The following is a 25,541-nucleotide window of genomic DNA, read 5'->3' on the forward strand; positions in this document are numbered from 1 at the left end:
TTGCCAGGTTGCAGGCTGGCCGTGGTACTGACGGCCTTTGGTTTGGCAGGTGGTGCAACACGTTTCAGGAGAACATCAAGGAGATCGGGCGGGTTTTGCTGGTCATGAGCCCCTGGCGAGACCCCGTGCCCATGACCCGGGCCTGGTGCCTCTTTGAAATGATGCACGCCTTGAATGGGCAGGTGCAGCTGGACATCCGGCTGCCCGAGGCCGAAGTCGACGGGTTTGTGGACGCTTTGGCACAGGACGGCGGCGAGGTGATGGCCATGCTCGTGCGGGTGCAGGCGCACAAGGCCGAGGCGTTCAAGGCTAGCGACCGGGCCATAATATTCCAGACGGTAGAGGCAACGTTGGGCCTGGCGGAGCTAAATGCCCGAATCAAGGCACAGCTGCGGGCGTGGTGCCTGGAGCAGGCGCTTGTGGCGGCCAGAGCTCGAGAGGTGGAGGACGGCGAGGGGGTGAGGTTTGCAGACTTTTGCATGCAGATTGGAAGGGTTTTGCTGCAGTTTGGCGAGTACGAGCAAGCGCTCGAGTACTACGACAAGGCGTTGAAGATCCGATTGGCGACGCTGGGCGAGGTGCATCTGGATACGGCCAGTACCTACCATAACATGGCCAGTGTCTACGACAACCAGGGCCAGTACGAGCAGGCGCTGGAGTATTACGGCAAGGCTTTAAAGCTCCGATTGGCGACGGTGGGTGAGGTGCACCCAGACACAGCCAGCACCTATAACGACATGGCCCTTGTCTACGCCGAGCAGGGCCAGTACGACAAAGCACTCGACTACTACGGCAAGGCGTTGAAGATCCGATTGGCGACGGTGGGCGAGGCGCACCCTGACACGGCCACCACCTTGTCTATAGGAACCAGGGCCAGTATGCGCAGGCGCTCAAGAATTACAGCAAGGCATTGAAGATCCAATTGGCGACGGTGGGTGAGGCGCACCCGGACACGGCCACCACCTATAGCAACATAGCCTACGTCTACTCCAAGCAGGCCCAGTACGAGCAGGCGCTCGAGTACAACGGCAAGGCGCTGAACATCCGATTGGCGACGGTGGGCGAGGCGCACCCTGACACGGCCACCACCTATAGCAACATGGCCTACGTCTACTCCAACAGGGCCAGTACGAGCAGGCGCTTGAGTACCACGACAAGGCGCTGAACATCCGATTGGCGACGCTGGGTGAGGTGCACCCGGACACGGCCACCACCTACAACAACATGGCCCTTGTATACGACTACCAAGGCCAGTACGAGCAGGCGCTCGAGTGCCACAGCAAGGCATTGCGGATCGTATTTGCGACGGTGGGCAAGGCGCACCCCGCCACGGCGAGCATCTACAACAACATGGCCAATGTCTACGCCAAGCAGGGCCAGTACATGCAGACGCTCGAGTATCACGACAAGGCGTTGAAGATCCGATTGGTAACGGTGGGTGAGGCACACCCGCACGCGGCCACCACCTACAACAACATAGCCGTTATCTACGACATCCAGGGCCAGTACGAGCAAGCGCTCGAGTACTACGGCAAGGCGTTGACGATCCGATCGGTAAAGGTAGGTGAGGCGCACCCGGACACGGCCAGCACCTACAACAACATGGCCGTCACCTACAAAAACCAGGGCCAGTACGAGCAAGCGCTCGAGTACTACGGCAAGGCGTTGACGATCTTCTTAGCGACGCTGGGCGAGGCGCACTCGGACACGGCCACCACCTACGCTGGCATGGCCAGTGTCTACAAAAGCCAGGGCGAGTATAAACAGGCACACGAGTACAACGGCAAGGCGTTGAAGATCGTATTGGCGACGCTAGGCGAGGCGCATCCGCACACGGCCAGCATCTACAACAACATGGCCAACATCTACGCCGAGCAGGACCAGTACGATCAGGCGCTCGAGTACCACAGCAAGGCGTTGAAGATCCGATTGACGACGCTGGGGGAGGCGCACCCGGACACTCGCCATGTTCAAGCGGCTGTTCGGCGGTTAAAGGCAGCCCGATAATTTGTGCTTGCGCTCGATCTTTAATTACATTGAACAAAGAAAAATCGTTTGCTTCCCTTTTCACGTCTCAATCGAACCGACTAGACACGTTCATTGAGTCCCGTCAAGGCTGTCCTTGGCAGAGCGTGGCTGCCGCAGAGTGCAGGTGACACCCTATTTTGTAGTTGTTGTGTGTTGTGATGATTTCCCTTTACTCGCGTGAATCCAAACTCCAGCCCTAGCCCTATCCGATAGTCCTAACCCTATCCCTCTGGCTCTAGCTCTGGGTCTTGCTGACCCAAGCCCATGACGGCAGCGATGCTGCGCCGGCGCGGCATCTCTAAGATCTGAGCGTTGGGTTGGTGCGGCGCTTTGTTTGCTTTCAAGAATCAAGAATCAAACATGTCAACTAAGTCGTCGCTCAGACTGGTCTTTTTGGAATTTTCTTATCTCAATCCATGGCCATGTCCTCTCGATCCCTGCGTCCACCGCAAGCCGCTCATGCACGTCATCCCTGGCCATGGTGCTGCTGCTGCCACTGATCATAATGATGAAGAATCTGAATAACGTGGCTCTTTGGGATCGGCGACGGCACCAGATAGCAGCGCCTGACACCGACGATCAATATGGCAAAAGAAGTGAACGCGTCGAGAGGCACCTTGGGTGTTTAAACTCTGATCCACCCTTTGTTTTATATGTGAGCAAGGCCTACCCCTCTGGCTCTACACAAACACACACACACACACACACACACACACACACACACACACACACACACACACACACATACACACAAATACACACACATACACACACACACACACACACACACACACACACACACACACACACACACACACACACACACACACACACACACACACACACACACACACACACACACACTTCCGAAAGCGCCACAAAAGCAGCTGGAAAGCATTCCAACACCGTTACGAGCAGATGCCAAAGCATTGCAAAACTGGGGCTTGAAATACAACGTGAACTGCATTGGTTTTTTGTTGTTCTTTTGGGCCAGTCATGGCCTTCCAGGCCTTGTGGCGTCGGGTGCAATGCCCACGTTGCGGCCTTCTCAGCGGCGCTCTTGAGCCTGGGCTCGCGCCTTTCCCGCAGCAGGTGACGCAGCAGAGTAGTAGACGATGAGCTCTGGATATGTTTGGGCATTATCAAAAATGACCACCTCAGAAGCTTCTCCTGGCGGCGTAACAATGACGGAATCATATCTACAGATTCGAGAAGAGCACGGATGAGTGGCGTGCACCAGTTGTACAAAATTGAGCTTACGCACCTCTCATTGTTGGGTGCGTCGGGCAGCAGCGGAGGGGCTAGCGCTTCTTTAAGAGGCGAGGCATGAACGTGCGCCTCTTTAAGAGGCGAGGCATGAACGTAAGCATGGCCGAGCAGGGCTCGCGCGATGATGAGCACGCGCTCGCCATTTTGTCTAGGCTCGGTGTATTGATGACTCTATATTCATGTTGACACATCACGTAAGCCGAGGTTTGCGAGCGTCAGCATGTACACGCCTTTGCAAGCCAACGCCACCTACCTTGACTGGGTCGTCGGTCAAATAGATACCAAGCCCAAAGCGGCGACCAGCGTGGCTGCCAGCAAAGCGATTGTCAAAGCCTAGGCGAATGATTTTGTCGCTGAGCAAAGGATCGTTCGGCATGCCGTGGAGCAACATTCGCTCCTGACAAGGCTTTTGTCGGAATAAGGCAGGAAACCCTGGAAGAGCATCCAATGTGTCTGTTTTGAGACAAGGAAAATGCTTTCGAGTCGCGTCGGACTTGAGCATCTCTTGTCGCTTGGTGCTGTAACGTTCCCACAGCACAGGATTGTGCACAGCTTGAACCCATCGTACCCTGATCTCTGGACAACCTTGCTCATCAGTACACAACTGCTTTAAGAAGTTGGCCACCTAGCCACACATCAAGCACACATCAGTTTGCAAGTGAAGAGAACCAAAGCGTGGCGCCGATCTCAAGCAACAAACCTCGGGAATGAGCTCACTGGGCGCCTCACGTAAGACGTCAATAGCCGACCCAATCTGGGCCGTGGCAGAAGGCTGGCGTGGTACCAGGGCGGTCTCCAAGATGCTGGGACGCTTGCTCGAATCCGGTGAAAGCAGCGCCCGCATTTCCGTGTGTACTTCACTCTTTGGATTGCGCATCTTCAAAGGTAAAAGAGCAGAACACAGCAGGGCCAGGGGTGATGAACGAGTTTAAACTGTGAGCTGGAAGAGGCAATGCGCGCATGGAGTGCAACACCGACCTCCGCAGCTAGGTGCGCAAATTTGAATGAAGCAGCGTCTGCTTGCAAATCCCATTGGCATCGATCCACAACTTCATCGCTTAGGGACTTTGCAGGAGGGACGGTCTGTGGAAACATGTAGGTGTTGTAGAGAACGCAGCCAAAGGAAAAGGCATCCTGTGATGGTCGTGCGCCCACCGAACTTACGGCAAACAGTACCTCGGGCGCTACATAGCCTTTTGTGCCCATCGATGCTGTGGTCGTCCCCGACAGCAGTGTAGATTTGGCCGCAGCCTTTGAAATGTCAAAGTCTCCAAGGCACACTTTAGGACATGCTTCCTCGCCGTCCAACATGACATTGCTGAGCTTGACATCTCGGTGCACCAGACCTTTGCTGTGCATAAAGCCCAAGGCTGAACGCAACTCGTTCATGAGCCTCTCAATGACGTTCAAAGTAGCCTGTTGGCGTACCTTGTGGAGCCACTGCTGCAGATCCCCCTGCGTACACCACGGTTGCACCAAGAAGGCACCTGGCTGGCCATTGTGTTCATCCACAAACGCCCCAAAAACTTTAATGATGTGTGGATGCTCTAGTTTGCGCATGACATAGAGTTCATGCAGAAACGTGCGGCACAGGGCCTCTTTCTGTTGTCGAGCCAAGGCGTACTTCTTGACGGCCAAGTGTTTCTGATCAGAGTTTGGCAGAGCTGCTTTGGCTTGGTAGACCTCATGATTGTCCTTGTATTCAAGGGCAAGAGGGCCTAGGCTAGACAGTGTCAGCGTCTGATCAATCTCAGCCCAAAGCTCAAACGCGAGACTTTTTGGAAGGCCGTTCACCAGGCTGGGATGCATCTGTTTCTCACAGAGACTTTGAAAAGGCTGGAGGAGTATCAGCAAAGGCGGAAAATGCTGATTCAGTCGTCTTCCCAGTTTTGTAACGTGCTCGACGGAGAAATTGGCATCCACTTCAGGGCAAAGTTCTATACAATCGTCCAACGCGCTGCATGTATCTGCTTGCCAGCAAAGAAGGTCCTCAAATTGTTGCTTGAATTGCAGACCAGCCCTGCGGCTTTGCCACAGATCTGCGTACATCTTGCGTTTCGAATCGCTTTCTTTTTGGCAAAAGCTCTCGAGAGACGATGTCGCAGAATCGGTTGCAGAGCACGGATGTGAATGTTGAGCACGGGCGGTGTCGTCCAAGTCCTCAATAATGAACAATATCATGCTGCCAAAGAGCAAAACATCGTCTGGAGCGCTGGGCATGGCGGTGGACAGTTCATTTCGCAGTGTTTTGAGGTTGGTTTCGGTTGTGAGCGTCTTGTATTCCGTCAGAACATCATGCAACGTCCGACTCTGATCAGCGCTGGCCTTCTTCATCTTGTCATGCAGGATACGAGCGTTGCCGGCAATCTGATTTACGGCTGTTTTCATGTCCTGGATCACTGGCAGTCCGATACTCCAATCCTTCCATTTGGAAATATTCTGAATTTCTTCTTTCACGTCCTCATTGTCGCAAGCTTTGGAAACGATATCAAAAAGCCTCTCCCACTCGTGGGTTGAAGCCTTTGCATCAGGCGATGCCTCGGTGTCTGGCGATGCCTCGGTGTCTGGCGATGCCTCGGTTTCTGGCGAGGCCTCGGTGTCTGGCAATGCCTCGGTATCTGTCGATGCCTCGGTGTCTGGCGATGCCTCGGTGTCAGGCAATGCCTCGATGTCTGGCGATGACTCGGTGTCTGGCGTGCCCAACGTCAAGGGTGTGATTTTTTCAGAAAGAGGCGCCACAGGTGTTGCGGAATCAGACTCAGAAATGTCTTTCTCCATCTGTTTCATTTTGGCGTAGTGACCTCGTTGCTTTGCGAGGTCAAGCGGCGTCCGTTTACCCTACGGATCCAAATGACCGAGGCACAGCGGCCCGCGCTTATAAGCCTTGGTGCGGGCCGAAAAACAGGGGTCGTGCAAACCGGTATCGGAAGCTGGTTGGCAAGCACACCTTCGTCTTGACGTTACGGGGTACGCCACATTTGATAAGTATCCTTGCAACATCTGTGCGCCCGTTGCTGTAAGCCTTGTGCAGCGGTCTCCAGTCGTTCTATGCAGGGATGTTGTACATGAGAGAGTTGGGACGAGCAACAACAAGGTTCCGGCAAATTGAATAAATAAACGCTCACAGAGTTTTTAAATCGTGCTGCTTTGCGGATGCGCTCCGCTGACCACTGCTGCCACTCTTCCATCGGATCCAGTTCCCAGAGCGTTTTTTGATCCGCGTTTTTAAACGAGTAGGACGACATGGCTGTGTTTCCAACTTTGGCGATCTTTCTAAAAAACACGACGCAACATCCCAGCGTGAGCTACACCACCGCTAGGCTTGACATACACATTCATACTAGCACCCTTCCATCTGCATGCGTCTGCGCGGTCATGTGTTCAACAAGACCAGCCAAGGCGCACAGGGATCCGATGCACGAACATATGGAGCACGGCACGGGGGAGGCGGGCCCTCAAGAGTTGTCAGACAAAACGTACGATGCAGATGTCAGACAAACGTCTTTGTCAGACCAACGTGGTGTCGGACTCGGCGTGCGATTTCGGACTCGATGGGCGGCGCAGAGGGCCAAGACACAGGGCGGCAGTGGGCCAAGGGCAAGATCGGGTACCAGAGCGCCAGGGAGGGGGCTCGATCGCGTGTAGCCGATGGCAAGAGACAAGAGACAGGTCAGTGGCGACAGTTGCTGTAAGGGAAGAACGGTGAGCAGATGATGAGCAACTCGGTATCGATTGCACCTGGCACCGTGCGCAAACGCAGGCCCCGCAAGCGTGGCGCACGCGGGCCTCATGTATGGCGTCAGCAGGCCATACCACCAGCCAATCTCTCGAAGAATCAATTTGAGCATCGACCTCGTGCGCGTTTGGGGTCCAAGGCCCAAAGACCGCCAGCTTGATTTCTTGATGAGGCAAACGGAAAAAGAAACTGGCCGAAATAAGGCAAACGAAAAACAGAGAGAGAGAGAGAGAGAGAGAGACAGACAGACAGACAGAGACAGAGAGAGAGAGAGACAGAGAGAGAGAGAGACAGAGAGAGAGAGAGAGAGAGAGAGAGAGAGAGAGAGAGAGAGAGACAGAGAGAGACAGAGAGAGAGACAGAGAGACAGAGAGACAGAGAGACAGAGAGAGAGACAGAGAGACAGAGAGACAGAGAGCGAGAGAGCGAGAGACAGACAGAGAGAGAGACAGAGAGACAGAAAAATAAGAGAGACAGAGAGATAGGGAGGGAGAGAGACAGAGAGACAGAGAGAGAGAGAGAGAGAGAGAGAAGAGAGAGATAGGGAGGGAGAGAGAGAGACAGCGAGACAAAGAGACAGAGAGTTAGAGAGAGACAGAGCGAGAGAGAGAGACAGAGCGAGAGAGAGAGACAGAGAGAGAGCAAAGAGAGAGCAAAGAGAGAGACGGAGAGCGACAGACAGAGAGAGAGACACACACACACAGTCAGAAGGGACTGTGTACTCTATGTGACAACATGTGAGAGCGCTGTGCCCAAGTTTGACGAGGTCGTGCCTGCACTGAAATCGCACCAACTGACTTGCAACCGCACCAAGTGCCATGGCAAACCGTACACAAGACACACATCCCACACATCCAACACATCCAACGCATCCAACACATCCAACGCATCCAACAATCGCCATAAACCACAATGACCAGACTCCACCCGACACCGACACCGGCCCCACACCACCGACGACCCACACCGCCAGCGCATCATTGTCATCATTTATTGTCACCATTTATTGTCAGCTATTAATGTCAGCGGTTAATGTCAGCAATTGTGTGCAGCTCTTGTGGAGGCCTCGTCGGTGATGGAGACGGCAAGAGAAAGGGGCGCCGGCGTTGGGGGCGCGGTGAGCGAGGTGGGAAGTCCGGCACGGTTTGAGGGTGAGGGTGGGGCTGTGGTCAAGGCGCAACGGGCAGAACCAAGTGGCGAGGCAGTGGCTGATGACGATGAGGATCAGTGTGCGATTTGTCTCTCTGCGGTGCCGGCCGTCGGGGCACACGTGGAGGCGAGGGAGCTGCGTGCCGTCCTGCAGCCATGCGGGCACGCATATCACTCTGGCTGCATCAATGGTACGAAGCTCGTTGCCCTTTTTCGTTCCAATGCGTCACGTCATGAGCCCGCTTTCATGCCTTGCGCTGCCATCCCGAATGGCTGTCTTCGTGGTCTGGTGCAGAATGGTTTTCGGCGAGCGCCAGTTGCTGTCCCCTCGACCGCTGCTTTCCAACCGCCGTCGTCGTCGATGGATCGGTACGCATGAACAACTCCCCTTGGTTGCACACGCGTGTTGATAATTCTTTTTTTTTTCCGGTCTGCCTCTGCTTTTTGCTCTCCGTGTGTGTTCCCAACTCGCGTCTCGGACAGCGTCGCGAGCTAGACTACGATAGCTTGTGCCATCACTGTCACCGCACCGAACTGGCCCCTCACCTACCATATCACAATATACTGATTGAATGCGATGCTTGCGAGCGATCCTACCATCCCCACTGCGTCGGCTTGACCACGCTACCAGCGGATGACGAGGTTTGGGTTTGCACTGCTTGCCTTGACGCCGCCCAAACCAGAGCAGCCGCCGCAACAGCGGCATCGCCCGCGGCCTCCCGTGCCGCACAAGGTTGGTCATGCTGCTTTGTCAGCTCTCTGACTCGAACCGTATTGCTCTCCCTGCACAATGTTTTTGTCCTCTTTCCCAACGGGACGCATGCCCCTTCCTCGTTATGCTATCGAACCCTTTTGATAGGCGAAAGTGCGGCAGAGGGTGCGGCTTCAGTCGAAAAGCCCATGCGAGAGCAGGCCGCCTCGTCCCCCCGTCGGCGCAAGCGTAATGCTCAAGCACGTTCGGCTCAGGCTGAGCCAGCCCGTGTGCGATCATGGTCAAGCCTCCGCACTCAGCGCGCCGGCCCGGCTACCGCCTATGCAACCCGACGTGCCACTGTGCGCACACCGCGTCGCAAGCGTGCCAAAACCACAGCCAGCGAATCCCTGGATGATCGCCGTCAACGGCTGCAACGCGAACGAGAAAGCTACCATTGCCGGTCGTGTCAGACCGTGCTCGACCACGTTCACCCCGAGCACCTTTGCGATGCCTGTCTCGCCAATGTCGTCCGACAGCGGCTTGCAGCTGCTCAGGCAAAGGCTCAGCATCGCACTGCAGCCGTGGCTGATGCAGGCCGACGCTTGAGCGCTGTGCGTGCTGCACCTCCCCCGCCCCCGGTGCGAACTTTGGTCCCACCACCACCACCGTCGTATCCACCACCCTATTCGTCAGCGTCGCGCACGTCACGACCAGCTGACCCCTCCCACCACACCCACAAGCAAGCGCTGTCGACCAACGTTGCCACGGCTTCGCAAAACGTGGCTTCGCTTCTCAATTCCCTGACTGCGCCCGCCCCTACGCGCTCCTTGGCTCAGTCCACACCGCCCAACTACGCGCCGTCCAGGCCCACCCCACGCCCCAGCCCTGATTCAAAGGCGGCGACCAGCACCACAACCCAAGACGCCTTCCCCAACAAGGTTTGTCATACAGTGGTTTCTGTCACGGTCCTTCTTGCGCTTGCCCTCATGCTATTCCCGTTTGCGCACAATTGGGCGCAGCTGCGTCAGATGGTGCACACGGTGTTGGCCAAGAACGGTCAGGTGCGTGAAAGTCTTTCACTACTTTTCGCGAAAATTCGAACGCAACTTTCTCTCATCTTAACACAAACTTTTTGTTGTGTCAGATCGACCCGGGGCAAGAGCAACGAGTATACCGCTCGGCCTACCGGCTTGGTCGGCAACGCTTTCCGTCCAGTCGAGAGCTCGCCATGCTGGGCGAAGACGATTATCTGCACCTGGTGCGGCAAGCCATGGAAGAGCGACCACAGCGACCTGGACTGCTGAGCAGTGTCCTGCGGCGCTAGAGCACAATAGACGGCTTCTGCATAATCGAATGGGATACATGTAATTAAAAACCTGATTGTGTTTTTACTTTGAGCATGCTCAAAGATCATCATATCCTTGGCCTTGCCAAGGCTGCCAGCTTCGTGCCCGGCTCTTGAAGCACGTCTTGACGTCAAGCACGTGAAGAATATTCAATTGGACGGCAATTCCACGAGTGGCTTCAGATTGACACAAGAGACGATCATAATAATAAAAAGACTCGAGCAGTTCTCCTTCGAGAAACAAGCGGTTCTCCTTCGACTGTTGAAGGTGGTGCAAGCGTCCTTAGCCACAATCCCACCAAAAGGCAGCCCGAGCAAAGTCCCGGTTGAGAAGGTTTTGCTCGGGAATCAAAACAGTGGCGCACCCACAGTCACCCCAGCAGAAACCCTCGGCGCTGTCGATCGTCAACAGCGTCAGGGCCTCGCCGAGGCCATGCTCGGGCCTCGGGTCCCACTGGACAAACGTAGAATACCCTCCCAGTCGAATGCGCGGGGCGTCGTATTCTTCGCGATAATGGTCGGCAAGGTCGTCGTCGTTCTTGAGTGGACCCAGCAGGCGCTCGAACCGATAATCGGACCAGTCTGGAGCCATTTGTTGCAAGGAGAGGCGCAGAAACTTGGGTACACGGGCATCCTCCTCATAGTTTATGCTATCGGCATTGGTAATGGCATTGTCCAGAAAGCCCCACTCGGTGACAGGTGCGGCGTTGAAGGACTCGTGATAAATGACTCGAAAGTTGGTTTGATCAAACGGGTCGTCCATGTTCATGCCTCCAAGGTCGTCGTACATTGTGGCAAAGAGCTGCAATACTCCCGTCTCGGGAAACTGTGCCAGCGGCGGCGAGACGGACAGATTGACCTGCATCAGTAGCATCATGGGCTGATTAGACTCATCCCGCGGGTACTCGTTGATCCGATCCTGAGGCCAGTATGGGTGGCCCACGAGCTGGCTGGGGCAGGTGGGATGATCACGCTCATCCTCTTCCACCACCGTGGCTGCCAGGATGTCCAGCTTGCTGGCGTCAATCTGCGCTTGGTACGGGGAGAGGTCGGGACCTCCTTGGTCGGGATCATCATTGCCACCAGCATCCTCCCGATCCGCATCATCTTCGTCATCGTCATCATCACTTTCGTCGCCATTGTTGAGGCGCATGGCCCATTGGGGCTCGCTCAGCACCTTGACACCTGAGGTCCGACCCGCACCAAATTCGTATGAGAGGGAGTGGGCAGAGGGCTGCACACACGAAAAAGGGAGCGGCCTTGGCGCCCCGGATGACAGTCAAGCGCACCTACCTTTGGCTTGGGCATCGTCCACTTTTGCCCCTTGCGGGTTCTTGGCACCACCGACGACCAGGACGTCGGTGTTGCCCGAGACCTTGCCGACGACATGATGGCCAGCAGCCACGGCTTGAGCCTCAATCTCCTTGCGAGTGCCACCGGTAAATGTGCCAGTGAACACGACGGTCAGAGACTTGGTCGAGGTGGCCTTTTTTTGACCGGGCTGGACCTTGGCCGATTTGGGCTTGGGCGCGGCCTCCTCGGTGTCCTTGGCAGGCTTGGCGGGATCATTGGCCTTGTTCCGAACCATTTCCTCCCACTGAGGCTCGGTCACCACGAGCGCGCCTGAGCAGTGGCAGAAGCATGAAAAAGGATGATGAGCCAAACAAAAGGGACACGGCAGCCACCGCACATGTCGTAAACGGAACACAGGGCGGGAGCGATGTGGCGTACCATGACGGTGTGCATCATCGACCTTGGCACCTTGAGGGTCCTTGACGCCACCGACCACGAGAACGTGGGTGTTGCCAGACACTTTGCTCGCGACTTGATAGCCGGCTTCACGGGCCTGATTTTCAATGACCTGCCTCTTGCCACCGGCAAAAGTGCCTGTGAACACGACGTTGGTCACTCGATAGGAGGGCACTGGGGTGCCTGTGCCCTTTGTGCGGGCCACTCCAGGCTCTGCGGCGGCCGAGGCCCGTTTGGCCGCGCTAGACGCCGAGCTCTTTTTGGATGCTGCCGGTGCACGTTCCTTTTTGGGAGCGGCGCTGCTTTTCTTGACCGGGGCACGCTTCTTTGCGGTCTGAGGCTGACTGCGCGCGCGCCAAGCATCTTCGCTCAAAATAGTAATTCCTGTGTTGTTGTCATGTTGTTTTGATGCAGAGGTCAGTCATCCAACAAAAAAAAAAAAGAGTCACAGTCATAGCGACGCGATGAAGGTTTGCAAGCAGGTACACACCACGGGAGCTGGCATCGGCCCATTTGGCGCCGTGCGGGTCCTGAACACCGCCAACGACGAGCAGATCCACCTTGTCGGAGATCTTGCCAACGACACGAAAGCCATTGGCTCGGGCCGCCTCCTCCACCTCCTTGCGATTCCCGCCCTCAAAGGTGCCAGTAAAGACCACCGTCTGCACTGGCAGCGTCGCCCCCGCCCCCTTGACCATGATAGCGATCCTTGAACTCGGCTGACAGCCAGTGAACTGCTGCGATCGTAAAATAAAAATGCCACAACACTGTCGGCGCCAGCGCCAGATTGGCTGAAAGAACGCCGAAGCACATCTCTGCTATTACCTTTGTTCTCACGTTACACCAAACCCGCTTGAGCTCCGCCCCTCTGCGTGCCTAAATTGGCATTGAATCATGTTGCGACAGGAATCAAGATGGGATCCTTGCCAAATTTCTAATCCTCCAAACATGAAAATATTAGCTAAACTCATTCAAAGAACGCCAAAACAACATCAACAACTGACTTTTGTTTTATCAGCATCGATGACATTTTGATGCACAGAACACACACACACAAACACACACACACACATATTATGAAAACGCGCGCGCACACACACATATGGAAACGCACACACACACACTCGAATTGCACACACGCAGACGTGCGCGCACGTTTTTTCGGACGCACGCTCTTTGACACAGGCTCTCAGGCACACGGCACAGATTCATGCAAACGCCTTGAACGCGTAAAGCAGACTGATGGTGGCCAGCGCGCGCGTTCAGGTTACCAAAACTATCCATGGCGCGCCTATGACCAGGTAGCCTCGGCACGCATGTACAATGGAGAAAACCGCTGCCGCCTTGCACAAATCAAGCGCCAACGCGACGCCCAGAACATCTTTGACGATGGCGTCGCCACCTTGCCTTCAAGTCTCCCCGACTGCCCCGCTGTATAAGCCAGGGTTCAAGTACCCGCCATTTGACACGCCCCCGCGTCTGCGTGTCTGCGTGTTTGTTGCCTGCGGACCAACATGTCGATCCGTTTCGTGTCGTGGGCCGACGTAGCCAATTGCACATTGTCCTGTCATCCAAGTGCCCAAAACACCATGCAAGTCCAACGCTCTGCGCTCACGCCTAACTTTTGCCGGCTTGATCGCTTCTTGACCGTTGGCCCTTCTGCCTGCCCTTCTGCTCTGCCTGCCTTTCTGCTCTGCCTGCCCTTCTGCCTCCTGGCCATAGCTTGATTTACTTGTGGTACTTTTACAGCTGTCGCAATAGAGCCTTTCTCTTGTTTTCTTTTCATGTTGTTGATTTGAAACGCAGTGCACACGTAAGACTGGGACCAAACTTACGCCATATAACGCCAAGCAGCAAACTTGTTAAGCCAAGTCACGCTGAATCATTTTTAGTTTACGCCAGATTAGCGATTGGCGCTGGCGGGAGTGTACAACGACTCCCATCTCATCTCTCTTATGCCTTGTAATTAAGCTTGGCACAAAACCTGCGACGGTACACAGCTCTGACCACTCAGCATCCTCTGATGTTGCTATCTCTTGTTTGCCTTTTGTTCCTCTATCTTTGTCTAAAAGCCCCTCACCATGCGTCACATTCTCTGATTTACCCACAAAACCACTGCAGTTTATTTCTACGCTGCCACATCTTCTCTGAATCTGTCTCTCACACACACAGCATCTCTGCATTTGCCGCTGTGCCACACACACTCTCTCTATCTCTCTCCATCGCCGCCGCGCGCTTGTCGCGTCGCCGATCCGGGCCCAAACGTTGCCAGGAACAAGCATCTATTGCCGCTAGGAGCAGCCGCTAGGACGTTGTCTTGCCTGGTCTGGTCTGGTCTGGCCGTGGTGGAAGCTGTGGTTTGATTGACACGCTCCGCGCCTGGGCTCTGTGCTGGCGCCGCGTCATTCTCCCCAGCTCAGCGTCGCTGCCGTCTTGAGCACGTCTGCCAGGCAACGTTAAGATGGGCCGCTTGTTCAAAGAATATCTGAGTGACCCTCGCGTCTACATCTGTGCCAACTGCCATACGCATCTCGCAGCGCACGACTCGCTAGTTTCCAAGGTATCGCCGACGCCTCAGGCCTTCCGCTCGCACCCCGCCCGCGGACGCGCACTTTGAGCTCATTCACCCGCCCTCAACATCTGCCTTGAGTGCGTTTGCAGAGCTTTCAAGGGCGCCTCGGCCGAGCTTATCTCTTCAACGATGTCTGTTCTGCCCGCATCGGTGACATCATTGTTCAAGATGTCGTTTCGCTGCCCTCGTCTGCTTGCGCATCAAGCCCGCGCGTCGTACAGCTCACTGCCAGTTCGCGTGCTAGCAGGTGGTCAACATTGATGTGGGCCCTGCACAGGAAAAGATGCTCATCACAGGCCTTCACTCCATTTGCGATGTCCACTGCAACATATGCCGCTCCTACCTCGGCTGGAAATACGTACGTGCTCGTGAGCCTCGCTTTCCTCGCCAGCCTTTGCTCAGCAGCACGCTTGAGCTTGTCCAAAAATACTTCATGACAGGGCATCAATGCGCCGCTCACGGGGTATCGCTACCTTTTTCTCCTCTAGGAAATGGCTTATGAGCAAGAGCAGCGCTACAAAATCGGCAAAGTCATTCTAGAAAAGGCACACATTGAACGCGAAAGCGGCTGGCACTGACACTGACACTGAGCAAGCACCGCTCTCTGCCCGCGTATACCCTCGCTGCCTCTCTCTCCCGCCAGGTTCTCGCCTTGTTGTGTTCCTTTTATTTGACAAGTCTTCCGTTCTTCGTTCCCGCCCATGGATGTGCGCTTTGATGTCTAACTCTGCTCCGCCAGCCTGTTTCTGAGTGTTTGTTTTGATGGCGTTGAGCTTCGCTGTTTGTTGTTCATGTGCCCCAGATCTTCTGCTGTCGGGAGGCTGGGCTGCGACATTTTTTTTTCCAAAGCTGTCTCATGTGATCGAGCTCGCCTTGTAAAATAGAGTCTTCCTTCTTGCCTGTCAAAGAGCCTGTGAATATCGATTAATTTTTCAGAGAGCACTAGACGCGACAGGGTTGCCCAGATGCCAGGCACTACTCCATGGCAGCAACGTCGACGATGGTCTCCGTGGTCAACGTCTTGTGAACGGGGCAAAAGTTGGCAATTTGCATCAACTTGTTGCGCTGATCTGCCGTCAAGTCGCCCTCGAGCTGGACCTTGACAAAAATTTTGTCGACCTTGCCTGCCAAAGCCAGACCAGTGAACACAAAGAGGGCAGCAGAAGCATCAAAAGCGGTACAGTGCCATGAGCCCGCGTCTTGATCAAGTCCACATAGCAAGGCAGAGGAGAACAGGCGAGCAATGGCGTACCGGTCTTGGTGGTGCAGGTCTCGCAGTCCTTGGCATAAATACGGTCGTGCTTTGTGAAGACGCGAATGCGCTCCAGAGGAATGTTGTTTCGGTTGGCGTAGAGACGGACGGTGACCGAGGTGCAAGCACCGAGGCTGGCAACAAGAAACTGATAGGGGTTCATGCCGGTGTCCTGGCCATCAGGAAAGGTCATGGGCTCGTCCACCAAGGTTTCGTGACGGCCATCCAGCACAACGTTCTATTAGCGATGCAATGTGTTATGATGGCGTGAATGTCAGTGTCAAATAAAGGTCGACGTGGGCACACAAGCCAGCGGCGACCCGCTCTTGGCAATCAGATGTGACGACACTCGGACCTGATAGGGAGGGCCGGCAAGGGTCTCCTCCACCTGGACCCAGCCGTCCTCGCCCACGAACGAGGGCTTGAAGCGGCGGGCAGCCAGCTGCACTGCGGGGCTCATCACAACCGAGCTAGGCCGAGCTGCCAACATGGACAGCTGCCGACCACCAGCCAGGGCTTGACGCAGAAAGGCGGCCATGACTAGATTTCTGCGGCACATTCCATCATGAAAAAAAGAAAATTAGAAAGAGGCAGAGATGCGATCAAGGGCAGCGATAGGTAGCTTCAAGCAGACCAAAAGCTGCAGGCACGGGAGCCAAAACCAGTTGGGCGGCGCGCCAGCATCGGGGACCAACGCACCAGAGGAGTTGTCAAGAAGCTGAAGATGCACGACGACGAGCAAAAAACCAAAAGGCGATGATGGCTCTCAATGACGCAGTGGAAAAATGCCCCAACGGACCACATGCCCCTCCCATCACTCATCACTGATCACTGCTCGGAAATGGTCATACGGATTGGGCTTCACACCCTGTCTGTTTAAAGGGCTTGATCAGCAGGATGATTGCGATGGGCAGCACTCCCAGACTCAGTCCTAGCCCTGCTGCCAAAGGCGTTGACTTTGCTTTCCTGTCTGCCGTTTGACTGCCGCGACCCCGACCACGAACTTGACCGTTGTCACGTCGGGGCTCTCTGCTGGGCCATAATGGGACAAGACCCTTCCTTTGGTGCAAAAGGCGCCATCCCCCGCCATGGCCGGCCGAATGTTAATCAACCAGCCTACAACAGGCCGATGCCATTCTACCCTTGACAACGACCCACAAGGGGATCGCGCGCCAGTGAGGGAGGCGCGGACGGGCGCGGTGTAAGAAGCAGCGAACGGCGCCGAACGCCCATCGATGCTTGCATCATGACAACACCAACAACAACAACTGTTTATTTATTTCCCAGGGAATCGTATTAATTTCCCAGGGAATGTTTATTTCCCAGAGCAAAAGTATACTCTGATCCCCTTAACTTCAACTTCAAACTTCCCTCTTCAATTTTAAAAAAGTCGTTGTGGTGAACTCGCACACGACAACAGCATCGACGACCTGCGCACGCACACACACACACACACACACACACACACACACACACACACACACAGGGGTCTGGACCCTGGAGCTCGCGCGCGACAGTGGTGCGCTCGCTGTTGGCCGACTGGAACGGGAGGCGCGTTGTTGACTGTGAGGAGAGGACGGCTGCAACGGGTTTGAGTGGCTTGAGGCTTTCTTGCCGTCGGTTGCGGGCCACTGAGCTTGGCTAGCTCGGCCGGCAGCACCGACTCAGCATGGCCGCGCCGAACGAGGGGCCACCCGAGCTGGCCAACGACACCGAGTCTGCGCTCCAGTCGGATCACGACCAGACACCAAGCGCCTCGCCTCCAGTGGACCACCCGTTGTCACGCCCGGAAACCCTCTCCGACGCTGCACCGCTCTCATCCCACCAGCTTGAGTCGGTCTTTCCTGCATCGCTCCCCACCGAGCAGGCGGCCACAACGCTACAGCCCTCGGCCGAGACACCCACCCCGCCTAACATCGAACCAGTGCCCGAGCTCCCCACAGACGTCCAGGAAGAGATCGAGGATGACCTTGTACAAAGACTGCGAGCCAACACGTGCGTCAGCTCTCGTTCTCACGACTTACTCCCACACAACCCGTCGAGCCCCAGTGTTGTTGTTGTTGTTGTTTGTTTGTTTTTTTCTTTTTTTTTTCTCACCCAGCTAACCCATCAACTGTCTTCGCAGCATCTCGGCACAGTTGGCAACTGGAATTGACTCGGAACTCAATGCTGCGATCCAGTCGACTCAACAGTATGTTTGTGCCCATCTCCACTTTGCGAGCAGGCCAAACTCACTCACTCGACCTTCGTGTTGCTGTCACACTTCCTGCTCAGCTTGTCGTATGTCAAGGAACTTGAAGCCAAATATGCCGCCAACCAAGAAGCGCTGCGCTCCTTGCTCTCCAGTACGTGACTGGTTTGCCTTTTCCCTGCACTATTGGCGCCGCACGGCCAATTCTCATGACACACCTCTGCATATAGCCATCACGCGCGAGAAGGAGAACTTGGCTGTTGAAGTTCGCAACCTGCAGCGGCAACTTCAGCTTGCTAGTGATGATGCGGCGCGCATCCACGAAGCCCAGTAAGTGAGAAGCAACCATGACCATGACCCCGTCTTTGAGCACCAAGCGCTCTGCCCCATCCCCCACGACTCACTTATCCTGTCACTCCCGGGGGAACGCTTAGCTTTGAGCAGACGCGACGCCTTCGTGAGCAGGTTGATCTCTTGCAGAGACAAAACGCAAGCCAGAAGCGAGCTGGGTTTCGACTGCGCAGAGTAAGATCGAACCGTCCATATCAGCGAGGCAACAAGACCTTCACACGGCCTGCTCATCTCCGGCCCTGTGCCTGCATGCATAGCGGTGGACCAATCAGAGCGCCGACGCCTCCCCTACCGACTCGCCGACTCAGCTGGACAATGCTCAAGAATCCGCACGCCAAGAGTCTGACCTGATTCGAGCTCTCATCGAGCCACTCGAGCACGAAGTGGAGTTTCTGCGGAATCGCCTCTCCGCCACCGTACGCGTCCACAGATCCGCGGTTGCCCCTTTCCACGTATGCCAAACCGATTTCAAGTCGCCGGCTGGCTTTCTTACCGCCATGTTTTCTGCTCTTGATCTTGGCGTAGGCCCTGGCCTCTAGCCAAGAGGGTGCTGCTCAGTCGTCCGGGGCGTTGGAATCTCGGCTGGAAACAGAAAAGGTGAAGCACTTGAAACTTGGCTGAAACTTGCATGTCAGCCACCCCAACGCAGGCGCTTTGATGTTCACGCGGGATGCTCTTCGCCATGCCCTCAGATTCGCTGCTCCGACCTGGAGACAGAGCTGGATGTGCTCAAGACACAGCGGCAAGTGCTGCGTCGGGAACTGGACATGGCGCAGCTCGAGTTTAAGAATTTAGAGACGGAGCATGCCGAACTCAAGACGACGTGGCACGAGGCCAACGAGAGCTTTCTGCATATCCAGCGTACTCTTGAAGAAGAAAATGACCGCTTGCGCATTCGAGCTGGTGAGACGAATCGCACGGTTGATGAAGAGGTGGCTCTTCTCGAGGCCAAATTGGAGGAGGAACGGCAGACGCATGTTCACATTACCGACCGCCTCAAGCGTCAACTCGCCGATATGAAGGAACAGTATGAGGCAAGCACGGCTGCTGCTCGAAGCCAATGGCAGCAGCAGGAGGCTGAGCTTCGCGCCGAGCTGAGCCGCCAGCAGATGGAGCTCAAAACCTTTGAGGAGCAGGTGCACACGTTGCGCGCCAACAGCGGAGCCGCAGATCCCAACACCTCCATCCGCTCCGATGCCAGCTTTCGTGCGTCACAGGAAATGAACAACGAGTACGAATCGCGCCTCGTGCTCATGCAGGAGCGCCTGCAAGCTGCCCAGGCCAAGGAAGCAGAACTTCACCTTGAGTTTGACCGTGAACGCAAGGTACCGCTTTTTGCTACTGCGCCCTGACCCGCCCATCGCGCTGCCCCATGCCTGACAAAAGCCTCTGGGCGGCTCACACGCCGATATCTGCCCATTGCAACCTAGACCATGGCCAAGGAAGCCGCAGTGCAAGCACAGCGCCACCAGGCCAACCTCACCCGCTGTCTCCAAGCGCAAGTGAGTATGCTAGTGTTCTGAGCCCCTCGTGCCGCCCTCTCCGCGACAAAGGCTCCCCGCTACTAAGGCTCCCCGCGCACAAGTTAATCTGGTCCTTGGATGTTCGACGTGCCAGGAAACCATGTTGTTGCAGTCGTTTCGAACCACAATTCGGGAACAGGTGGCTTTTGCCGAGGAGAGCGTCGTATCGTTGCCAGCGCGACTGGATGCGGCTTCTGACACGGCGCAGCAGTTGGAAGCCATGCTTCACGAGTACAAGGATGAGGTAGCACCCTTTCAAGCACGCGATTGACGCGGTTTCTTTGATCGTGCCACGTCTCTCACGGTTTCCTTGATCGTGCCACGTCTCTCATTTCACATCAACCCGCTCTGCGTCTAGTTTGACCGCACAGATCGGGCCAAGTTTTCAGAAACCAAACGCCTTCGCAAGGCACTGACAGGCTTCGAACAGGTTTGCACGCAAGTCGAGAGGTCTTGCTCTAGGTCTTGCCCCACCGGTGTCAGTCTCACAATGTGACGCACCTTTTGGACCCTGTTTTGTGCTAGTTCTTTGCCAAACTCAATTCGGCTGGCCAGCTTGACCAACCAGTAAGCAAAACGAGCGGATGTTGCCAAATCACCCTCGGTTACCGGCTCACCTTTTTCATGTCTGGCATCTATTTAGATCACCAAACAAGATTTGCTTGATACGTTGCGTGAAGGTGTGTCATGATGTTTCTGGATCCTTTATCCCTCCCCTTGTTTAGTATTTTGATGCCATGCTTGCGCTCCCGCTCATTTTACCAACGGAGCAGAGGATGAGAAAACAATGGCACTCAAGGAGCAGGTTGCAAAGTTGACGCAAGAGCTCGAGTCGCGCGATGCCCTGCAGGGCCGCTGCGATAAGCTAGAAAAGGATCTTGAACTCTCGCATGAGGTGACCGTGGAACTCACGACCAAGCTGCAAGTCCTCGAGGTGAGTCTGTGCAATTCAGACCGCGCGTCGGCATGCCACCAGCAAGCAGCCTGTTCCCCCGCCTCAGTTGACGGTCTTTGTTGCGCCAGCAATCTACGGCTGATCTTCGACAGCAGCTGCAAGCTCAAGAAGTGGAGCTGCAAGCCCAGCGGAGTCGGAGCAACACCAAGTAGAAAACACATCTCGGCCACCTCGGATGTAATCTTATATCGCACCGTATTCACAGATTCCAAATCCCTCATCCCCACCCCCCCAAACATGGAAGTACTGCCAAGCTTCTGGCAAGCACCCACACCCCGCTCACTTGTCAACTCACTCCCTAAGAAGGACCAATCCACCACACACACACACACACACACTTTTTTTTTTTTTTTTCTCTCAAATTTCATTTTTTTTTTTTTTTTTTTTTTTTTGTTCAACAAAATTCAAATTTTTTTTTTCCAGCACACACACGTCTCGCATCGTGCTCGTCTTCTCCGGCCGAGGGAATGGCATTGCCGCCTGCCGTGCTCAAGGTTGCCCAAAACGCCCATGCTGCTCACTCTAGCGCCGACAACATGAGCGCACGTACGTGCTTTTTGCCTCGGTCGCGTCGTCGCCAAGCGGTGATTGTTGGCTCTGTGTGTGTGTGTGTGTGTGTGTGTGTGTGTGTGTGTGTGTGTGTGTGTGTGTGTGTGTTCTGCTTCCACCACTACCGTCCATTCGAAACCCCTGACCCCGGGCCGGCTTTGCTCAACCCCCCATCGTGCATTCTATTCCTGTAGAGCAAACCGCTGCTTGTCTCGAAGCCGTAAGCTTTGCGCCTGTTTTAAGTCCCTTCTAGCACTTGTGTCACATTTGGAAGGCCTTGTCCCCGTGCTTGGGCTCATCTCGACTTGATGGCTCGCGCAGGTGGAGACCAACCATGCCGCCATCTTTCATATCCTGTCTGGACGGACCGTCAACATCAAAGCCAGTAAGTGACCTTTTGTCGCCGCTCGACAAACTAGGATGGCGCCATTGCCGTCTTCTCAAGCACTGCACTCACCTGGTCTTGAATCATGATCTCGAAGCCTCCACGCTGGCCCTCCAACACATTGACCTTGCCATTAGCCATGTAGTTGAGTACGTGACACGGGCTACCTCTCACTTTTTGAAGCCACGTCACGGCTTTCCACACCACCCGGCCACTGACCATTTTTCACCTTGCTATGATCTGCTCCTTCTGCTCCTTCCCGACTGTTTAGACTCAATGACCAAGCTTTGCTTGTGGACTTGCTCCCCACCATCTGCCAGTGGTACGTTGACCCTTGCAGGGGCGCGCTGGTTGGCTTTTGGCGTTGGACGTTGCCTCAAGTTGTTAATGCTTGACTTTGTTTAGCATGCGGTCACCGGAACGCCCGGAGCTGGCACCCTCGATGGGTGCCGTGTCCGAGCTCCTGCCAGCTTTGCAGGCGCTGCTCGAAAGCAAATATTCTCACTACATCTCAGCCTCACTCGACGCCATTGAGGCCATGATGGACTCGCATAAGACCGTGCTCGCCGAGGCTGCCCTGCACGCTAGCATGAAGCCCGAGAACCTGGAATCGGTTTCTCTCAGCCCCATGCTTGCCCACCTTGCTCTGATCCAACAGCGTGTTGGCAAGTTGGCCAAGCGCAGCGACGATATTGCTGAACCCAGCCAACGGGTATACCGGCGCATTTGCAAGGTTATCGGTGACGAATAACTCGTGTCTGTTCTCGTATCGTGTGCACATTGCCTTTTTTTTTTTTTTTGCCCGCGGCTTGTCTAGTTCTACCAAGCGTGACTCTGTCATAACCGACTTGTGCCCCCTTTCTTCCTGTGCCTACCACCCGCACCCTGCCCCTCCTCTTGCCTGCACGTCACATGTCTCTTTATCGGCAAACCCGCCCTCCACTTTGTTTTCTTTTCGTGTTTTTTCGCCTTTGCAATTGTTTTCCGGCCGTTGTGCCCCTGTCGATGAAGCGCCAGCAGAGTAATTGCTCAATTTCAAAACCAAAACTGTGCTTATTTGACAAACGCATGCGCCTCACGCCGCGTCTCAGTCGGTCAACTCGCTTAGCGAGCCATGGATGCCTTTGAGAAAGTACACGCTGAGATGAACCGATCTATTCAAGTTCATCGGCGTCCTCCTCGCTGTAAAACTGCTCAAAAACATATTGTAGCACATCAAGATAAGGGGCCAGCCCTTCGACGGCTCGAAGTGGAATGGACATTAAATCAAAGGCCACAGCCGTTGGCATGTTTGGCTTGGCACTCTCGGGCTTGGGGATGCGTGGATAACGCTGCGAAAAATGCGTCAGCAGCAAAGCACGAGCCCGCGTATCGTTGGCGATTGTGATGGCCTCCTCGGTGGTGCTATGACGCTTGCCGACGGCATCTGCCTGCAACTCAGCCTCAAAGGTGGCTTCGTGGATCATCAGGTCCACGTCAGGGCAGAAACGGGCAAAAACGTCACAGGGCCGGGTATCACCCGACCAGGTCAGCGACCAGCCGCGAGTGGAGCGCAGGCTCAGACCAGTGGCATGCCGGCAATGATTCACGGGCAGCGTCTGGAGCGACAGTTGCATCTTTGCCAAGGTGGAGGCCAGGGCGTCGCGCGTGGCCTTGACCAGACCTGAATCTTCCACTTCCGAGCTCTCGTCCTGTTGCAGCTCAGCTGGAAAGCAAAAGTCGTTCCGCAGAAAGTAAAAGTCACGTTTGGGCACAAACCCGACCGTGCGCAAGACCTTCATGATGGCCATGGGACCAACAATGCACAGGGGTGAGTTGGGCTCGCCCCGCGCCGCTCTGGCGCGCTTGCGAGCCCGCATCAAGCCAGGCATCCCCAGCAAGTGGTCAGCGTGCACGTGTGAAATGTGCACAACTGCCAACTTGGCCAAGTGCTCTGCTTGCGCTGTGGGGCCCAGCAGACGAAGGAGCTGTGCCGTTGAGCCTTCTCCGGCGTCCATGAGCAAGGTCCACTGCAGGGCTGCCTCGTCGTCGTGTTGGGCCACGAGCATGGAGGTGACATTACGATACTTGCTTGGCACAGCCGAACCAGTTCCTAGAAAGTGGACCACCGGATTGTTCCAGCTGGGTGTGGCGCTCGCCGAGTCTTCAAACTTGGTGGTGGGGAGGCGTTTTTGATACTCGGGCAGGGCGCGCACCAGGGCAGCGGCCTCGGCCGCCTTGACGGGCATCCAGGAACCGCGCAGGATGGCTTCACGATTCATCAACTGGCGGGCCTGCTCGGAATACCTGACGTCAGCACCATCGTTGTCCGCAAGATCTGTGGCAGTGCTAACTTCCGAGTTGGCCTCGGTGGCCTCGGTCTTGGCGCGCTTCGACTCGCGGCCCCGGTCTTGACGCGTGCGGCGCTTGTCTGAGAGCAGCCGCCGCGTATCAGAGACGTCAGCGCGAAGATAGGTGATTCGAAGGGGGTCGGAGGCCACGAGGCGGCCTTCCTGCTGCATTTGTTGCGTGCTGGCGGGGCTGAACTCTGTTGGAAGAGTGGGTACATCAAGCTGCTCGACGCCGTAGGGACGCGGAAAGACGGGTGGGAGGATGGTGTTGAGAATGCATTGGTTGGTGGCGTTGGCTAGATGGGTGATGCGTCGATCCTGCTCGGGATCCATGACAACGTGGCGCGCGCGAGGACCAAAAGCGTTCAAAAGGTCGGCATACTCGGGCGTGTGTACGGTGGCCCAGGCAGCCATGTGGTAGACTGTGCCATCGCGGTCCAGGCTGGCAAAATGCTCAGCCACGGGACGAAGACTATCGAGCGTCTCTGCGGGGCTGACGTCGAGGATGGCAAAGGCGGGTGGGCAGAGGGGAGGCGAGAGAACCTCGTCTGGCTGCACAATACGGCCATCTGGAACTTGCACGGCCTCGCCGCGTTTGAGTTGGCCGAACAAACGACCTGGGGGCACGCCCAAGGCCTTGGCCTTTTCAACGTCGAGGGTACCTGGCTTGTCACAAAAATGACCAACAAAGGACAAAACACGGTCGGCGCTGCCCTCGAACGAAGGGTCAGCGCTGCGCGGTGAGGGACGAGCAAAGATGCGCATCTGCAGCTCGTCGTCGGCAAAGGTCTCGACCGTGGAAACGTCCTTGTGTCGCATGTAGTTGACGCCACAAAAGGCCTTGCCGCTTTCAAGGTATGGTCCGAGGTCCCCGGGCGTGTAAAAGTTGAGGGGCTTGGCAGGAGGACCTGCCAGGCCATAGGTCAGAGCAAACCCAAAGGCACCTCCAAGCGAGTCCCAGGCCATGCGCGTTGCCCAGACATGCGAGCATTTCAGTGGTTTGAGCCTGGCGCACAAGCAATCCAAGAAAAAAAAAAAAAAAAAAAGGTGTTGAGGTAAGGTAAGAGCCACGCAGAACATGGTGTGGGTGCAAGGTGCGAGCAGGAGGCGGGATGGTGGGAAGGCGAGGGACTGGGCGATGTTGACTGACTTGTACTCTAGGCAGTAGCGTTGAATGCCTTCGGGGCAGTTGAAGAGGTATCGGTTGCGATGACCCACGACGAGCACGGCGGGGGCCAGATCGACACGACAGCCGAGCTCTTGGGCAAAGTTGGACATGTCAGCGTTGAGGACGCGCGTGACCTCGAGTTTGTCAATCAGCGTCCCTCCGGCCATTCGATATGCTCGCCTCTGCACGGCCGCATCCATCAGCCCGCACGAGTGCCAGACCAGCCGCCGCCCCCACATGCCCGATCCAAGCGGCAATGTGCTGGGCCGTAGCCGGGTCAGGCCTTGGCGTGGTG

General features: G+C 55.7%; 8 protein-coding genes across 8 annotated transcripts; 4 read left to right on the forward strand and 4 right to left on the reverse strand.

Moving 5' to 3' along the window:
• Positions 1-1,158: 1,158 nt before the first annotated feature.
• On the forward strand, positions 1,159-2,007 carry MONBRDRAFT_15561 (uncharacterized protein; the record flags this gene model as incomplete). The annotated part of the gene is made up of 1 exon (XM_001744005.1): positions 1,159-2,007. A coding segment is annotated over one exon (849 nt), but the record flags the coding sequence as incomplete, so codon positions are not given.
• A 701-nt stretch (positions 2,008-2,708) lies between these two features.
• On the reverse strand, positions 2,709-7,914 carry MONBRDRAFT_23745 (uncharacterized protein; the record flags this gene model as incomplete). Its single annotated transcript, XM_001744187.1, has 11 exons — positions 2,709-2,915; positions 3,143-3,227; positions 3,293-3,468; positions 3,551-3,650; positions 3,792-3,922; positions 3,998-4,174; positions 4,276-6,135; positions 6,245-6,343; positions 6,909-7,035; positions 7,224-7,756; positions 7,861-7,914. 11 exons carry the CDS (start codon positions 7,912-7,914, stop codon positions 2,709-2,711), a joined length of 3,549 nt encoding a protein of 1,182 aa, XP_001744239.1.
• Positions 7,915-8,108: 194 nt separating this feature from the next.
• MONBRDRAFT_6586 (uncharacterized protein) lies at positions 8,109-10,200 on the forward strand (the record flags this gene model as incomplete). Its single annotated transcript, XM_001744006.1, has 3 exons — positions 8,109-8,551; positions 8,938-9,937; positions 10,021-10,200. The coding sequence occupies 3 exons, from the start codon at positions 8,109-8,111 to the stop codon at positions 10,198-10,200; spliced, it is 1,623 nt and encodes a 540-aa protein (XP_001744058.1).
• Positions 10,201-10,504: 304 nt separating this feature from the next.
• On the reverse strand, positions 10,505-12,678 carry MONBRDRAFT_31612 (uncharacterized protein; the record flags this gene model as incomplete). Its single annotated transcript, XM_001744188.1, has 4 exons — positions 12,461-12,678; positions 11,953-12,354; positions 11,515-11,844; positions 10,505-11,406 (listed from the first exon to the last, which is right to left on the reverse strand). The coding sequence occupies exons 1-4, from the start codon at positions 12,666-12,668 to the stop codon at positions 10,505-10,507; spliced, it is 1,842 nt and encodes a 613-aa protein (XP_001744240.1). The 5' UTR covers positions 12,669-12,678.
• A 1,753-nt stretch (positions 12,679-14,431) lies between these two features.
• MONBRDRAFT_15658 (uncharacterized protein) lies at positions 14,432-15,120 on the forward strand (the record flags this gene model as incomplete). Its single annotated transcript, XM_001744007.1, has 4 exons — positions 14,432-14,530; positions 14,632-14,673; positions 14,790-14,900; positions 15,031-15,120. 4 exons carry the CDS (start codon positions 14,432-14,434, stop codon positions 15,118-15,120), a joined length of 342 nt encoding a protein of 113 aa, XP_001744059.1.
• Positions 15,121-15,449: 329 nt separating this feature from the next.
• On the reverse strand, positions 15,450-16,560 carry MONBRDRAFT_36290 (uncharacterized protein). The gene is made up of 4 exons (XM_001744189.1): positions 16,494-16,560; positions 16,150-16,342; positions 15,795-16,032; positions 15,450-15,666 (listed from the first exon to the last, which is right to left on the reverse strand). The coding sequence occupies exons 2-4, from the start codon at positions 16,330-16,332 to the stop codon at positions 15,518-15,520; spliced, it is 570 nt and encodes a 189-aa protein (XP_001744241.1). The 5' UTR covers positions 16,333-16,342; positions 16,494-16,560; the 3' UTR covers positions 15,450-15,517.
• Positions 16,561-17,463: 903 nt separating this feature from the next.
• MONBRDRAFT_23749 (uncharacterized protein) lies at positions 17,464-21,557 on the forward strand (the record flags this gene model as incomplete). Its single annotated transcript, XM_001744008.1, has 16 exons — positions 17,464-17,789; positions 17,920-17,985; positions 18,069-18,139; positions 18,216-18,315; positions 18,420-18,510; positions 18,594-18,752; positions 18,862-18,933; positions 19,029-19,661; positions 19,767-19,838; positions 19,999-20,103; positions 20,218-20,289; positions 20,385-20,426; positions 20,503-20,539; positions 20,633-20,962; positions 21,238-21,360; positions 21,397-21,557. 16 exons carry the CDS (start codon positions 17,464-17,466, stop codon positions 21,555-21,557), a joined length of 2,460 nt encoding a protein of 819 aa, XP_001744060.1.
• Positions 21,558-22,902: 1,345 nt separating this feature from the next.
• On the reverse strand, positions 22,903-25,356 carry MONBRDRAFT_23750 (uncharacterized protein; the record flags this gene model as incomplete). Its single annotated transcript, XM_001744190.1, has 2 exons — positions 22,903-25,084; positions 25,229-25,356. The coding sequence occupies 2 exons, from the start codon at positions 25,354-25,356 to the stop codon at positions 22,903-22,905; spliced, it is 2,310 nt and encodes a 769-aa protein (XP_001744242.1).
• Between the last annotated feature and the right edge of the window lie 185 nt (positions 25,357-25,541).

The sequence above is a fragment of the Monosiga brevicollis genome, genomic scaffold (assembly GCF_000002865.3).
Source record: "Monosiga brevicollis MX1 MONBRscaffold_5 genomic scaffold, whole genome shotgun sequence".
Taxonomy (NCBI): Eukaryota; class Choanoflagellata; order Craspedida; family Salpingoecidae; genus Monosiga; species Monosiga brevicollis.

Bases quoted from the DNA above. Each gene is read 5' to 3' on its own strand.
- MONBRDRAFT_36290 (XM_001744189.1), bottom strand. From the start codon at position 16,332: ATGGCCGCCTTTCTGCGTCAAGCCCTGGCTGGTGGTCGGCAGCTGTCC. The intron at 16,033-16,149 runs GTCCGAGTGTCG...CATCGCTAATAG, and splicing joins TTGCCGGCCCTCCCTATCAG to AACGTTGTGCTGGATGGCCG. The intron at 15,667-15,794 runs GTACGCCATTGC...TGGCTTTGGCAG, and splicing joins GACCTGCACCACCAAGACCG to GCAAGGTCGACAAAATTTTT.